The 15021-nt window shown below is 54.4% G+C and overlaps 1 protein-coding gene across 3 annotated transcripts in view; it reads left to right on the forward strand.

The window, feature by feature from the left end:
• MID2 (midline 2) overlaps nt 1–10378 on the forward strand; it is a 63465-nt gene extending 53087 nt beyond the window's left edge. For all 3 annotated transcript variants that reach the window (XM_041424322.1, XM_041424324.1, XM_041424323.1), the window contains 3 exons: nt 799–960; nt 5662–5869; nt 6127–10378. In XM_041424322.1, the coding sequence (XP_041280256.1) occupies nt 799–960; nt 5662–5869; nt 6127–6529 (773 nt within the window). In that variant the 3' untranslated portion in view covers nt 6530–10378. The remainder of the gene's footprint in view (nt 1–798; nt 961–5661; nt 5870–6126) is intronic.
• Nucleotides 10379–15021: the final 4643 nt, after the last annotated feature.

The following is a 15021-nucleotide window of genomic DNA, read 5'->3' on the forward strand; positions in this document are numbered from 1 at the left end:
CACCCCCTCTGAGGTACAGCACTACATTTCCACACATGCCAGGCCCTGTAGCTCTGGCACTGCAAATCACTGCAGCAGTCAGTTTGGCACCTCTGCGGTCTTGGATTTTTCATTCCTTCCCATTTCCAGAAAGAGTTCCGCCTGCTGAATGGTTTCCAAGTATCTGGATCCCTTCACTGGGAGCTTATTTTCTTTGAACCACTCTGCAGACCAGTCTATTCAGGGAGCCAAGCATCAGCCTCCCTTAGCCATGGATTATTACTTCCTGGAGCACTGCAGACTGGACAGGAGCACGCAAACACATCGATTTGGGTGCAAGTGCATCCCTTTCTGCTGCTGGAATTGCATACTGGGGCCCTTGAGCAGGAAGGAGGCTGTCCTGCGGGAGCGGAGATTTGGGAGAGAGTGACGGTGGGGTGGTGGTGGGAGGATAGTGGCCATCACCCCCTCCCAGGCACCAGCAGCTTCCTCTGCCATCTGCCCTGGCTGGAGGGTGCTGCTGGCTGCATTTCCCTTTCTCTGCACCCTTTCCCCATCACTTCCCATGGCAGCATCCCAAAATGCCAGTGCTGCAACCCTGGTCCTGCCTTACCAACACTGCCTTTGTGTGATAATGGAAGAGATTCTGTGTTGCTGGGATTTATCATCTCTGGAAATTTCCGTGCTGCTCTGAACTCCCAGGCAGGTGGTAAATCCTTCCGAGGGACACACGGGTCACGAGCTCTGCATTAGCAGCACAGAGGCTTTGTATTCTATCCTTCCCTGGGAATAAATCTCTGCCCCTCTCCTGCACTGCAGGTCTCTACAACTCCATGGACAGCTGGATGATCGTCCCCAACATCAAGCAGAACCACTACACGGTGCACGGGCTGCAGAGTGGCACCCGCTACATCTTCCTGGTGAAGGCCATCAACCAGGCGGGCAGCCGGAACAGCGAGCCTGCCCGCCTCAAGACCAACAGTAGGTGCCCAGGCACTCAGCTGGCCGTGGCAGCTGGGGGAGGAGAGTTTCCAGGGCACCGGGGTGCCTGGGGTACGGCTGAGTGCCCCTGGTGAGCGGGCAGTGGCTGGCAGTGGGATGGAAACACTGTGTTGTTAGATCACTGGAGTGCCCATCTCCCTTGGTGCCTCTGTTCCTTCCCTACCTCAGGGAGGTTTCCTGATACCCCGTGTGGTGCCAGGGGCTCCCATCAGCCCTCTGCTCTGGTCAGCACGCATCCCTGGGGTCTTAGGTCATAATGGTCCGTTCTTCTGGTGGCTTTACATTCCTGGGCTTTCTGGGGCTGATGCAAGGAGTCACAGAGAACTGTGTTCTTGTGTGTGGCTTAGCTTGAAGAGGGTTGTGGTTTGGAAAGCCATAAGATTGAAAAGTGTCTCCATGGTGGTGGATGGGGCTTTGCAGCCACACACAAAGCAGAAGCTTTTTCTTTCCATATTCCTGGGGATGCCAGGGAAGGTTAAATGTGTTTAGGGAAAACTGAGCTCTGAGAGCAGTGGAGCTAGACCTGTCTGTTCTGGCACAGACAGAGCTCCAGGGTTTGTGATAGGAAACCTTTTTCCATTGAAAGACAGCAAAGACAGCAGAAGCAGTGGCACCCATGGCCTGAATGGTGACACAGGAGAGACAGTGTGAGATGTTGGGGGAGGAATAAGTTGTCTCTCCAGGCTGCCTGCCCTGTGCTCGTGCCTTCCTAGTGCTTGCATGTCTCTCTGTGGTCCTCGTGAGCACAGCCCTCCCATCTGTCCCTCTCCCAACAGCTGCTTCTGCCTGAGCAAGGCTTTCATGGTGATTGATCACCTCTACCTCCTCCTTTTCTTTGTGCGACATTAAACTGAATAAAACAACATTGAGGCAGTGGGGCTGAGGGAGCTGCTGAAGAGCAAATTCCAACCCAATCTGCCTGTTCATTAAAAATTTATCCCTCCTGCAGTTGCTGTTTCTCAGTGCTTCCGTGGCTTTGAAAGGCGCTCGCTCTGGGAGTGAGGAATGGGTGGCTTGCGAAGCTGGGAGCAAGGGCGGATGGCTGTGGTGGCAGCTGCTGTTGGACAGGGTCTGCTCTCTGTGATTCTAGCTGAGTGCCAGTCACCAGAGCTGCCAGCAAGCTCTGAGGGCTCCTGCTTGGGGATGGACTGGGTTCGATCAGAGTCCAGTCAGGTGTTGAGCCCCCCTTGCTGCAGGGAAGTGTCTGCAGCAGCTTCTTGCATGTTGGAAACCTGGAGCAGCCCCACCTGAGACACTGCACAGGCTGTGTGTGATTGTGGGTGTGCTAAAGTCCCTTCCACAGGACTCACTTCCTACTCAGATGTTGAGCAGGAGAGGCATGTGGCATTGATGGACACATCCCTCTCTGCCACCAGTTTGGTGTTCCTCTGCCATCTGTGTTTATGGAAACTTCTGAATTCCTGAAAGGTTGGTTTAGCCATATATATGGATACAATATATACTGATTTATTTCCTTCTGTGGCCAGCCTCGGGACAAGGGCTCCTTTGGGTGTCCAGTGGTGCTGCTGCCCTGTGCTGCAGCCCCAGCATGCCCCCACTGGCTTTTCCTCCTGCTGGTATTTGGGACCATGGTTTCTCCTTTTCCAGTGGACAATATCCAGAAGATATCACACCCATGCTTTCCTACTGCTGTAACCTTGGTGGAAGTGTCAGGAGCTCAGCACAGAAAGGGCCTATTAACATATTTCACAGCCCGTTCTGTTCCTGAAGGGATGTCTGGAGTGGTCTCTCCATCGCCAGAAGGTCAGTGTCAGGAGACATCGATTTCCTCAGCATCAGCGCTGTCAGTGCTGGCACTAAGTCTGCATTCCTGAACAGAGCAGCTTGGGAGACCAGGTTTGGTTTAGTGTCAGAGAGACCATCTTCTGCTGAGGCTGGGCCTGAACAGGACTTATTTTGGAGTGAGTGTCCAAAAGTAGCTGGAAATGATGGAATGCGGGGACAGGCCCAGCTCTTGCCATAAATAAAGTGCAGGGAAATGGGTTTTACAGCCCTTGCCTTGGCCACTGCATCCTGGCCTTATTTTTCCTCGCAATTCTGGCTTTTCCTGATTTCTGCATATCTTGGCAAGACTTTTGTGTCCTACAGGATGGCTCCATCCACATCCCATGTGAGATGTCAGGAGTGGGTTTGATGCCTGAGCAGTGGGCTGCAAGGTCTCTATTACTGACTGAATCACGTTAGTGCAGGTGTTTTTAAGGGCAGGATGATCCCTGCAGAAACTTCCCAGCAGGGAATCTATGAAAATTTAGATGGATTTATGGCTTTCCTGTGACTTGATGACTCAGCAGTACAGTGCTGCACCTTTGTTCCTTTCTTTGCTGAAGGTGATGTCCTCAGGGAGGACAGGATGGTGCTGGCAGCTGTGCTCTGTGGGTGTCCTGTACCCCACATGTGGCATCTTGGATGGCTGGTGGGCGTAGGGACCCAGCCACTGCAGGCAGAGAGGAGGGACGGAATGCAGGAGGGCTGGCTTTGTGTTCCTGTGTCCCTGCAGCTTTCTTTGCTCTCTGGGCAGAACGTGGTGGGCGCCTGCAGCATCCTTGGGTGCAGAGTTCATATCCATCCCTCCTTTCTCTCCACGCATTTTCAGCCAAATGCAGTCACCAGCTGTCCGCCCTCTCCACCCTGCCCTGTCCCTGTGCCCTTGCAGCCAGAGGAGTGGGGCACAGAGGAGCTGCTGTGCTGGCACCAGTGGCACCTCTGCACTGACCCCCGGTGGGCTGGGCTGCTGGTCCTGGATTTGGCTGAGTGTTGGATGTTGTCTCCTGCTCCTGGAGATCTCATTCCAGTCATTTCCATAGCTGTTATGTAAAGCAGCTGGCAGCCTGTTCTCGCTGTCCCTCCAGGTGGGTCACAGGATCGTCCCAAGCCAGTGAGCCCCTGCTCACTGTGATGGGTGCAGGAGCCCTGCAAGGTCCAGGGCAAGGGGGTGGGTGTCTGGGGTCCTGCAGGGTGGGGATGCAGCTCCAGCACACACCTCCCTCTGCCTGGCTCCATCCCCGCATTCCACTGACCTTGACCATGTTTCTGGCTGCCTCCTCTTTGCTCCCTCACACCCGGTGCCAGACAGGATTTCCTCTGCTCTGCTCACTCTGGCTCTGCTGGGAAGGGAGGGCTAATCCAGCTGATAAATGCTCCAGGGGTGCAGCCAGCTGTGTCCAGCCCTGAAGGCAGCTGCTTCCCCACAGCTCCCAAGCCTCACGCAGGGATGACCAGCAAAAGGCTATCAGGAATATCCCAGCAAGCTGAATTTGTGGGATAAAGGTAATCTGAGTGACCATCCCAGGAGCTACACATTAATGATGAGAGGAAATGTTAATGATGGGAGGAATCATCGCAAGCCTCGGCTGTCTGCAGGGCAGGGCTGGAGGGCTGGAGAACAGTGACTGGGAGGCACAGAGGCTGCTGATGGTGTGGGAGCAGGGAGTGAAGGCTACAGTCAGAACTCCCCTTCCTCTGGCAGCTCCCATGCTGAGGGGTTGAGGTTGGGAGTGTTATGACCTCTCTGAAGTCTATATTTTTTCCCAGTGCCAGAGTGATATTTTGGGAAGGGTAGCAGGTGCCTGGCTGTGTTCTCTGAAATACCCCCCGACCCCTCCAAGCCTGCCCATCACACTCACTGCCTGTGCATGCAGCTCAAGCACTTGCTCCAGGACATGCCAGCACAAACCAGTGATAAGGGCTGGGCTCCACTTCTTCACACTGACCTTAGCAAGGGGTTGCCTTCAGAAACAGAGCTGTGAGTGCCTCTCTCCTGATGGAGCCAAGTATTTTTATACCTCACTTCCTCAGAGCTTGTCTCTTTGCATTACTGCCAGGAAAAGATACGGCAGAAAGATCAGAGCAGCCAGAAGAAGGAGGGGGCAGGTCACTGCCAATTTGCAGCTTTACGTTCAGGCTTCTCAACTCAATTATTCAGCAAACTGGGCTCCAAGGAAAACCAGCACGAGCTACCATCAGGTGACAGAGCACAGCACAGATGAGCTTGGCTCTGCAGCTGCAATGGTCGCTGATGCTGCAGCTCTTTGCAGACATTCCCAGGTGTCTTGGGGTTCTCCTTGTGTGTTTCCTGGCTTTCCAGGGTTTTCTGGATGTTCTGGGGGTCCCCAGCCCAGACTCAGGACCCCATTGACATGGTGGTGTCATTGTTTCTTCTTGCTGGGACTCTGTGTCTGCAGCCAAAAATGACAGTGTGAAGGAGGACACAGCTAGTCATGCCTCGAACTGGGTACCAAAACATGAGGGTGAAGATATTGGCAGAACTTGGGGTGTTCTAGTCAGCAGTCATTTGCTTTGTCCTGAGGCAGGTGAATCCCTATGGAAATGCTCTCTGGTCCCCGTGTGCAATTTACTCCTTCTCACATGAAAACAAAGCAAAAGCAGCAAAACTCTCCTGAACTCAGTTTGCTTCTTTGTAGCATCTTGGGGTTTTGTTTGCAAATCCAGGGATAGTCTGATCGGCGGGCAATCGTGAACAAAAATGGAGGCTGGTTGAAGCTCTGGGACATCACCCAGATCTGGTCTGGTTTTGGGGAAAACACCCAAGCAAACCACCATTCAATATGCAAAGCTGAGAACAAGGAATGTGAAGAAGCCCCTTTCCTGCACCGTGATGCTAATAACACAAATCCTAATCCATGTGTCTCCTCCCCACAGGTCAGCCATTCAAGCTGGACCCCAAGATGGCTCACAAGAAGCTGAAGATCTCCAATGACGGGCTGCAGATGGAGAAGGACGAGAGCTCCTTGAAGAAGAGCCACACGCCGGAGAGGTTCAGCGGGACAGGCTGCTACGGCGCGGCCGGCAACGTCTTCATCGACAGCGGCTGCCACTACTGGGAGGTGGTGGTGGGATCCTCCACCTGGTAAGGCACCACCTGTGTGAGGGGGGATACTTTCCCAGTCCGGCCTCTGCCAGTGCCCGGCCTCTGCCTGTGCCCTTTTACAGCAGATGGGCTCTGAAAGCACAGGGTGCTCGGTCCGGCCTCCGCCAGGGATGCCCAGCCTGTGCCCTTTTACAGCAGATGGGCTCTGAAAGCACAGGGTGCTCTAGCCATCAGGGCTGGGCTTGGTGCTATGCCGAGCCTGCAGGATGCTGAGCACAGCTTCTCCTCTCCTGCAGGTATGCCATCGGTGTGGCTTACAAGTCAGCCCCCAAAAACGAGTGGATTGGGAAGAACTCCTCTTCTTGGGTCTTCTCCCGCTGCAACAACAACTTTGTTGTGCGGCACAACAACAAGGAGATGCTGGTGGAGGTGCACCCGCAGATGAAGCGCCTCGGTGTCCTCCTGGACTATGACAACAACGCTCTCTCCTTCTACGACCCGGCCAACTCCCTCCACCTCCACACCTTCGAAGTCTCCTTCATCCTGCCAGTGTGTCCCACCTTCACCATCTGGAACAAATCCCTGATGATCCTCTCGGGGCTGCCTGCCCCAGATTTCATCGATTATCCCGAACAGCAGGAGTGTAACTGCCAGCCCCAGGAGTCCCCATACGTGTCAGGAATGAAAGCCTGTCACTAGGCTGCCCAGGCCTGCCCGTGCCCCGTGGCAGCACCGGCCACGCCGGTGGGTACAGCTGGCCAGAGCTGCCCACTGGCAGCTGTGCCAGAGAGCCACTGTGGCGCCTGAGCAGTCGAGCACCATCCATCTTACTTTAATGGAAAAAGTGGAAGAACCTCAAATCACAGCTGGAAATCAACTGCTGTTGGTGAGCTCCAGGGTGTGCAAGAGTGGCTGGAGCAGTCTTTGGTGGTTGCTCCCATCTCTCCCCAAGAAGATTGTCACCTGGATGGCTCTGTCTTCCCTTGGTGGGCTGGAAAGGCCAGGGCAGGTTTCAGGGTGACCTGAGGTGCCATGGTGGTCAGGGAATGGCTCGTGCATACCATGAGGCGCAGGTTGGGACAGGAGGGATGGGCTCTGGACCCTGCTGACAGCTGGTGTAGGGACCCAGAGCACTGAGCAGCACTTTCCTGGGAGGACTTTCCGTGTGGCTGAGGCTCGGTAGCTTCCCTGGTGGGGTGGATAAGGCTTGGAGCCCTTGGGCTCGGTGAGCACTGGCAGTGGTTGTGTGGTGGATGGTGCTCCTGTGGAGGGAGGGTGGTGGTCTGGGAGGGAAGATGGCACTGAGGGTGTTCCCAGTGGCTGTCTGTGCTGCAGATGGCATGCTCCTGATAATTTTCGAGGTCCTGCAGTGGAGAGCCACGGACCCCCAGCCCACCATCTGCTCCTTTGAGAGCTTCCCAGTAACTGGGGAGGCCTGCATCCTTGAGAAGCTTTGGCCCCTGGGACAGAGATTGGCAGCTGCTCCTTCCCGACGCAGGGTCTGGCCAGCAGTGCCCTGCTCCACATAGGTCTCCATTAGTGTCCTGTCTGGTGTCCCAGCAGCAAAACCTCAACTTCCTACTCCAAGCCCACAGTAGAGTCCTGCTTAAAGACTACCTCTATGCTCTGTGACCCAAAATCTCAATTTATGACACTGAATCTTGACTTCTGGTATGTTCTCCACCATGCCAGGGGATTGGACTGGGTGCATTTTAAAGATCACTTCCATCCCAAACTATTCCATGATTCTGTGGTGGTGTGAGTGTGGAGCCATCTGTTTGCTCCGTGGCAGAGGACTGAGTCTATCCCAGAGGCTCAGAGTCCCTGATTACTGGGAGCTCTTTGCCTGTCTCCAGTATTCCCAGTAGCCAGAAGCATCAAGTCCCCTGGCCAGCTCCAGTCTCCAGATATATTTAAGAGACCAGGAGGAGCTGGGCTGGCACACAATTCCTGTTGCCACCATGGGGGTCTGTGGCACAGTTTGGGGCCAGTGGGCATGTGAGTGGCTGGGACATTGTTGGGGCAAGGATTTCAGGCATTATGGTGGCCCAAGGCAGCTGGTGCTTGGGCTTTGCTCTGTGACATTTGAAACCCCTTTTTCTCCTCTAGATGTGGTGCCTCAGTGGGAGTGGGGACCACTGAGCTGGGACCACCCAGTTCTACCAGCCTCTCCCTGTGGAGTTTGCTGATAGGGAACTACCCCTGCTTGTATTTCCTTCTGCAACAGGGTTACCCACCTGATCAATCCAGGGAAACCATGAGATGGAATCTTTTTGGACTTTAGCAGGATTTAGCGATCCCTCACAGGATCCTTCTGGACAAAATGTCCAGCTCACAGCAGGATAAACACATCATGGGGTGGGTGAGCAGCTGGCTCGTGAGTCAGGCACAAAGGGTGACATCAGGGTGGCACTAGTCACTTGTGGGGTTCTGAAGGGCTCCATCCTCGGCCCTGTGTTCTTCAACATCTTTATTAACAACCTGGATGCAGGACTGGAAGGGATATTAAGTCAGTTTGCTGGCAGCACTAAGCTGGGAGGAGCTGTCAACTCTCTCAAGGGCAGAGAGGCCCTGCAGAGAGACCCAGACAGATTGGACAGATGGGGAATCGCCAACCATGTGAAGTTTAACAAGGGAAGGTGGTAGATTCTGTGCCTGGGATGGGGCAACCCTGATGGTGTGTATGAACTGGGGAAAGAGAGGCTGTGGAGCAGCTGTGAAAGGGCCCTGGGGTACCTGGTCCATGGCCAGTTGGATCTCAGTCAGCCAGCAGGGAAATCCCTGCTCTGGGGGCATCAGGCCACCTGGGCCAGGGAGGGGATTGTCATGCTCTGCTCTGGGCTGAGGCAGCCTTACCTTGAGCCCTGAGGGCTGTTTTGCACACCACAATATAAAAAGGCATGAAGCTATTAGAGAGTGAACAAAGAAGGGCTGTGAGGATGGAGAAGGGTCTGGAGGGGTCTTGTGAGGAGTGGCTGAGGCCAGTTGGTTTGTTCAGCTGGAGAAGAAGAGAGGGGAGGCCTCTTTGTCACCTTCAGCTCCTCCCAAGGGGGAGTGGAAGGGCAGGCACCCATCTCTTCATTCTTGTGACCGGTGACAGGACTGAAGCAAACGGCTGGAGCTGAGTCGGGGCAGGATTAGGTTGGATGTCAGGAAAAGGTTTTTCACTCAGGGGATGGTCAGGCATTGAACAGGCTCCCCAGGGAATGGTCATGGCCCCAAGGCCGCCAGATGTCAAGGGGCATTTCAACAATGCTCCCAAACACAGGGTGGGATTGTTGGGGTGTCCTGTGCAGGGCCAGGAGTTCAACTTAATGATTCTGATGAGCCCCTTCCAACTCAACCTATCCTGTGATGCTAAAACCCAGGCTCTGGGAGTGCGTGGCTTGGACAGGGCTCTTAGGGCTCATCCCATGGGGTCTGTGCCAGAGACAGGTTGAATTCATCTGGAGCCAGTTCAGAATTCATCTGGTGAGCCCTGCCAGTGACCTGGCCAAGGAGATGTATGTTTGGTGAGTCTAGTGGTGGCAGCTTTGCCCAGGAGGAGAGTGTTCCCCAGCATGCCATCTCTCTGTGTGTCTGGGTTGTGCTTTTTGGAAAAGGGAGGTGGGCAGCACCTTGGGGAAGGATCTGCTGCCAGCCCTACCAAGCTGAGAGGGGTTTCCCTCTGCTCCAGGCTGCTTCCCCCTGGTGCCTGAAAGGGCAAGCACAGGGGATACACCCCTCCTTCTGACTCCTCCTGAGCAGAGGAGCAGCTCCATTTGCTTCTTCCAGCCCCGGAGCGTGGGAGCTCAGGGAGGGTGCAGCAGGGGCACGCCTGCCGTCCCCACAGCCTGGCTCATGGCCTCGTTTCATTTTGGGAAGCTAAATCACCCTTTAAGTTGGATGTTTTTAATGGGAAGGTCTCATGGAAGTCCCTTCCGCCGGTCCCATGGGGCTGCTCATCCTGTGTCAGCCCAGAGGGGTGCCAGGCACTGGAGGTGGATATTGGCCCTGGCAGTGACAAGGATGGGGCGTGCACTGCTGGGATGGGCTCAGGGAGCATTCACCATCCTCAGCTCAGAGACCAAGAGCCCTTAACGTGACATTTGAGCCTGATGAAATTGCACTAATTTCGTGCCAGGACCTGCTGTCTCATACCCAGCCAGATGGGGACTGGGGAGCCCCACACCCCGAGCAGGGGCTGGGCGTCCTTCCCCGTCACCCACATTGTCCTCTCGTGGTGCTGAAAGCAGAGCCCATCCAGTCGTCACCATGATTTGGGGATGGGCAGCCCCGTCCCTGGGCCCTGCTGAGGACATGGAAGGGGACCAGAGTGCTGCTGCTGGTTCCTCTGCACTCTGACACCAGCGCTCAAGTTCGGGATGTGTGGACTCCTGGCTCCCCTCAGCCTCCCCTTCCACGTATAACATTCCTGCTTCCATTTTACTTGGGGGGAGGGCTGTTCTTCCTGTTGGGTTTTTCCCTTTTTGTTGGTTTTTTTGCAACTTCTTTGTTAACATGTGTGTATATATATATATAAATATATATATATAAAATATAATATAATATATATATGTTACTGGGTATGTCTCTGTGTGAGGGAGGCCATAAGGTGAGGGCATCCCTGGGATATTCTTGCTGGCCATCACAGTGTTCCCCAAACCTGACAAAACATATGGCTGTGCATCCACAGGAGCAGAGGGATTTGTGGTGCCACCCAGCAGCAGCTTTCCTTGTGCTGGGCTCAGCCCAGCCTGGAGAGCCTGTGGGGTGGCCAGGCACAGGGGATGCTAAAGCTCCATCCAAAAAACATCTGTACACAGAAATACTGAGCACCCTGCTGCCAGCCCCTGGATGATGTCCCATTACCCAGGACACTGAGTGTGCCAGCTTGCCTATATAATACACCCAAGATAGCTCAGCTACTTTTGGGGGCATAAAATAAGCAGGATGGCTTCTGCTGCAGTGTTGGAAACAAAAAGATTTAATAAAAGGCAAAATAACAAACAGAAAAACCCGAGCTAGGTGCACAGATCTGCTCCTGGTAAAAACACCTCACAAAAGCCCTCAGTTCCTTTGTTCTCTTCTTTTTCTACCCAATTGATCAGGCAGGACTTTTTGGCTTTTATCCAGTTAGCTGCCCTTAAGTTTGAGGTGAAGTCCCGGAGGTCCTATGAGGTGGCTTTTTGCCCTAATCGATGAGAGAAACTTCTGGGCTTCTTTCCTTTTTTGGGGAACAAAGGATAGTTTTGTCACTCTGTCAACCGGGGGCACACTCCTACACATATCCAGCCATGTCCTGTGCTCTTGCCCCATCCGTGGCCTGGAGAGGGTGGGGATGGAGCTGTTGGATGGAGAGCTGGCTGTGGCAGCCCCTGCACAGAGCCCTGCCGTGCACAGGGACTGGGAGCGAGCGGGGAGCAGCGTGGGGGTTCCCCTCTCCCAGCCCTGGCTGCACATCCCTGAGCTCTCCAGGGGCCCCACCAGGCAGGACTGGCCAGGGAGTGGGGAGAGCCCATGCTGGAGTGGTGCCACTGGGCAGAAGCTGCTGGAGAAGGCGCACTGGGGGTTTGTGTGCCTGCGCTCCCCCCCATGGAGGGCTCCCTCCATGGGGGGGAGCACAGGCACACAAACCCGCAGAAGACAGAGCCCATTTTTGGAGCACAAGTGCCTAAAATATTAAAGTGGAAAACAGGGTGCAAACCAACACTGTGGAATTAAATATTTCTTACTTTATGCCTTTGCTCCAAGCTTTTCCTGTTAAAGATAAACCACCAGCACGTGGAACCTGCCTGGAAGATGAGTTGTTCCTGTGGCATTTGCGTTGGTCAGAGCTCTGCCCTTGCTGTGGGCTGTCAGTGACATGCAGCAATGATGAGCTGGGTCTGGTGCTGTGCTCCTGCTTCTGCCACAAAGACCCCACTGCCCAGAGCCCCACAGTGAGCAGTGGGGAGCTGCAGTGCCCAGGGCCTACAGCCTCCATTTCCAGACATTTTATTCCGTGGTCCAGAGACCGGCACGGTAGCCCCAGACCACTGCAGCTTGCCAGGGAGTTGTCCCAACCCCATCCCCTTCCTCCGTCCCATGCCTCTGCTCCAGCCTGGTTTGCTGCATGTCCTGGGACAAGTGTGTGGGATCTGGCAGGGATCTGCAGGTGCTCCTGAGCACTGGCCACTAGTCAAACAGATCCTGACAGTTTCCAAAAGCCAGAGGTGCCCCAACCCTGGTGAGCAGCCCCCATGGCAGGAGGGACCTGGAGCCCTGCCACCCAGCCTGCCCAGAGCCCAGTGAGCACCCAGCGAGCAGCAAGGACACAACAAGCAAAAATCTGGTTATTCCCAGATACAAGGGGACACAGATCGTCTCCTTTTACCATGGAACAGTCATCCCTGGGAGAGGGATGTCAATCCTCCTCCATGGGATTGACACAGTGTGGGAACCTTCTTTTCTTTTAAACTGAAAAATAAAACTTTCCAAAGGAGAAACATTCCCTGAATGGCCACAAATGGGCACTGGAGCAGCAGAGTCTCGGTGTGGAGAGGTGAGGCACTGCTGGGCTCTGCTGTCAGCCCACCCCGAAACTGCGGTGAGAACACCCCCGTGCAGCCATCGTGGGCTTATCCTGGCTGTCACAGCAGCTCAACAGCCTGGACCGTCTGCTCAGTGCATCCAGAGCTTCCAGAAAGGCAGGAATTCTCTGCGTGGATGTGTCTGACACTCTGCTCCCCCGTGCTTCTGGCAGGATTCCTGCCTCGCTGGCTCGGGCTGGGCGTGGGCGTTGCTGCGGATCACCAGGATGGATGTTAGCCCAGTGCCTGGAGAGCTGGCGGAATGGGAGGTGCTGGGAAGGGCACACCTTGGCAAAGCAGGGTCCCAGGGGTGCCAGGACTCACACTCGCCCCATCCCTCCTCCCTCCACCCCGATGGAGTGAGAGGAAGCTCTGGAGATTGCTTCATTGTCCGTAGAACCACCATGTTAGGTGGGGAAATGAGTCCTGGGAGGGGAGGAGGCGTTTTCCTTGAAGCTTTCCATAGGAGCACTTCATTATCCCTGAGACCCATGGGTTTCATTAACCAGGAACCCATCTCCAGGACAAGCCACAGCCCAAGGCAAGGCCCAAAGGGATGAGGAGCACTGGGACAGCAGAGCCGGGAGCTTGTCCCTGCTGGGGCTGCTCAGGCTGGCTCAGCTCAGAGCCCACTTGGTGCCAGCCTGAGGAATGGGCATGACTGGGGGGTGCTGGGCAAGGGAAGAGCAGATGGCAATGGGTCAGCCTGTACTGAGGTGGTGCCGGGGAAGAAATGTGGCAGTGTCACCTCTGTGTCCTCTGGCCACAACTCCCTGAGAGCCATCCCCACCGTGGGACTGCTCCCGTGTTCCCTCCAGCCAGTGCCAAACACTGCTCCGGCCCTCACGAGTGCTGGTGATGGTCCAGGGTTCTCTGTCACAGCTCCTGGAAACCAGGGGAAGCTGGTTAAGGGACGTCATCCCTGGTCACCTCTTTACCCTAAACAGCCAGTGTCAGCATGAGCCCAGGAAGGAGCTCTTCCCTTTCTCTTCCTGCTTTATTGATGCCTTTCCCTGTCAGCCTCGGGTTTCTAGGAAACGGCATCCCTCGTTGTGAAAGCCAATTTAAAACCATCACTCACATGGCAGGTTGTTTCACAGAAAGGAAAAGGCTGCTCTGAGATGATGGAATGAGCTTTGCTGCTGCTTTCCAGGAATGTACTTTAGACACAAGAGGTTTCAGCATTGCAAATACTGAAAATCAAACCAGAAATGCATTCCACAAGTCAATTAGGAGGGGAAAAAACAGAGTGTGGCATGAGCTTGGGAAGGCTAAAGGCAGGTTTTGGGGGACTGAGTGGAAGGTTGGTATTGGCATTTTACTTTTCATTTCTTCTGTAGGTCATTAAATGGGAAATTTTAAAAATCCCTCCCCTGAGAAAGCTTAAAACCACACTGCCTGGGAGCCCTGGGGTTTCCCCCCTGCTCTGGGAAGCTGCAAAAGTGAAGAGATAAGAAAAATCACTGGGTTTATATAGTGAGTGACATCAAGATATCTCATCTGTCCTGTCTGCAACAGCAATGGCTTGCACTGGGGTGGGATAATCCTCACTGGGAATACATGCTACAGTTCTCCCATCCAGGAATGAAAATCCCTTTACCTGGTGATTTCACTCCAGGCTGGGAAAAAAACCCCAATAGTTAAATAAATGGACAGAAAAGAAAATGACACCCTGACCTGCTCATAGACTGCACAAGGTGAACGAATTAGAGTCTGGGCTGGCCCAAATTAATCCTTAATGGAACATGAGATTTTAAATACTCATCTGAATAACCGCCCCTAAAACTGAGTGTTCCTGATCGTTAGACTGAGCATCGCTTAATATTCTTGGTCTGGCTGTGGAGTGATGGACAACACCTGGAATGAGACCAGAAGCCTTTAGTGAATAATTCTGGGGTTTAAGACATGTGAAAGGGAGGGAGAGAGGCAGGAGAGAGGTGGTGAGGACATCAGTGTTTGTGTCTCAGACTAAAAATGGCTGCAGGGGGAGCCTCAGGAATTCTCCTGATCTGCAGGAACCCATCTTGAGTTGCAGGAACTGTCCTAAGCTCCAGAAGCCTGTCCTGAGTTGCAGGAACTGTCCTGGCCCCTCTCCTGAGAAAATCCCACCCAGGCTCACCACTGCATCCTCCAGGCTTCGGAGCCAGGCAGGAGCAACACAGGGACTGTTAATGGAATTGAGTCCAGTTCTCCATGGCAACGAGCAAGAACTGGGTCAGTGCAGGATGCGAGGAGCCAAGCACTCCCAGGAGTTTTAAAAGTAAACACCAGCAGAAATTAAGGCACAAGGAGCTGGGAGGGACAAGGTGCCCTGGGACCCCTAGAGCTGAAGTAGAGCCCCATCACCCCACGTCACAGAGCAGTGGGGTCCCAATCCTGCCCAGGGAGGGGGGCACAGGAAGGCTCCCATGGGTACCTCTGCACAACACAGCGGATCCAGGGCTGCACAGAGCAGAGGCTGCCTCATCCCCGAGGCACACACAGCCCTCCACAGCTACAGTGAGCAACTGAGCCTCAAAAATTCCCTCAGCCACAGCTTCCCTGCCCCCTGTTCCCCACCACTTTGAGCCAAATGCCTTCTCTCCACGTGGCCCTTGCTCTCCTCCCTCCCTGGCTCTAATTTGTCCCTGTTTATTTACA

The sequence above is a fragment of the Onychostruthus taczanowskii genome, unplaced genomic scaffold (assembly GCF_017590055.1).
Source record: "Onychostruthus taczanowskii isolate IOZ18803 unplaced genomic scaffold, ASM1759005v1 scaffold81, whole genome shotgun sequence".
Classification (NCBI taxonomy): Eukaryota; Metazoa; Chordata; class Aves; order Passeriformes; family Passeridae; genus Onychostruthus; species Onychostruthus taczanowskii.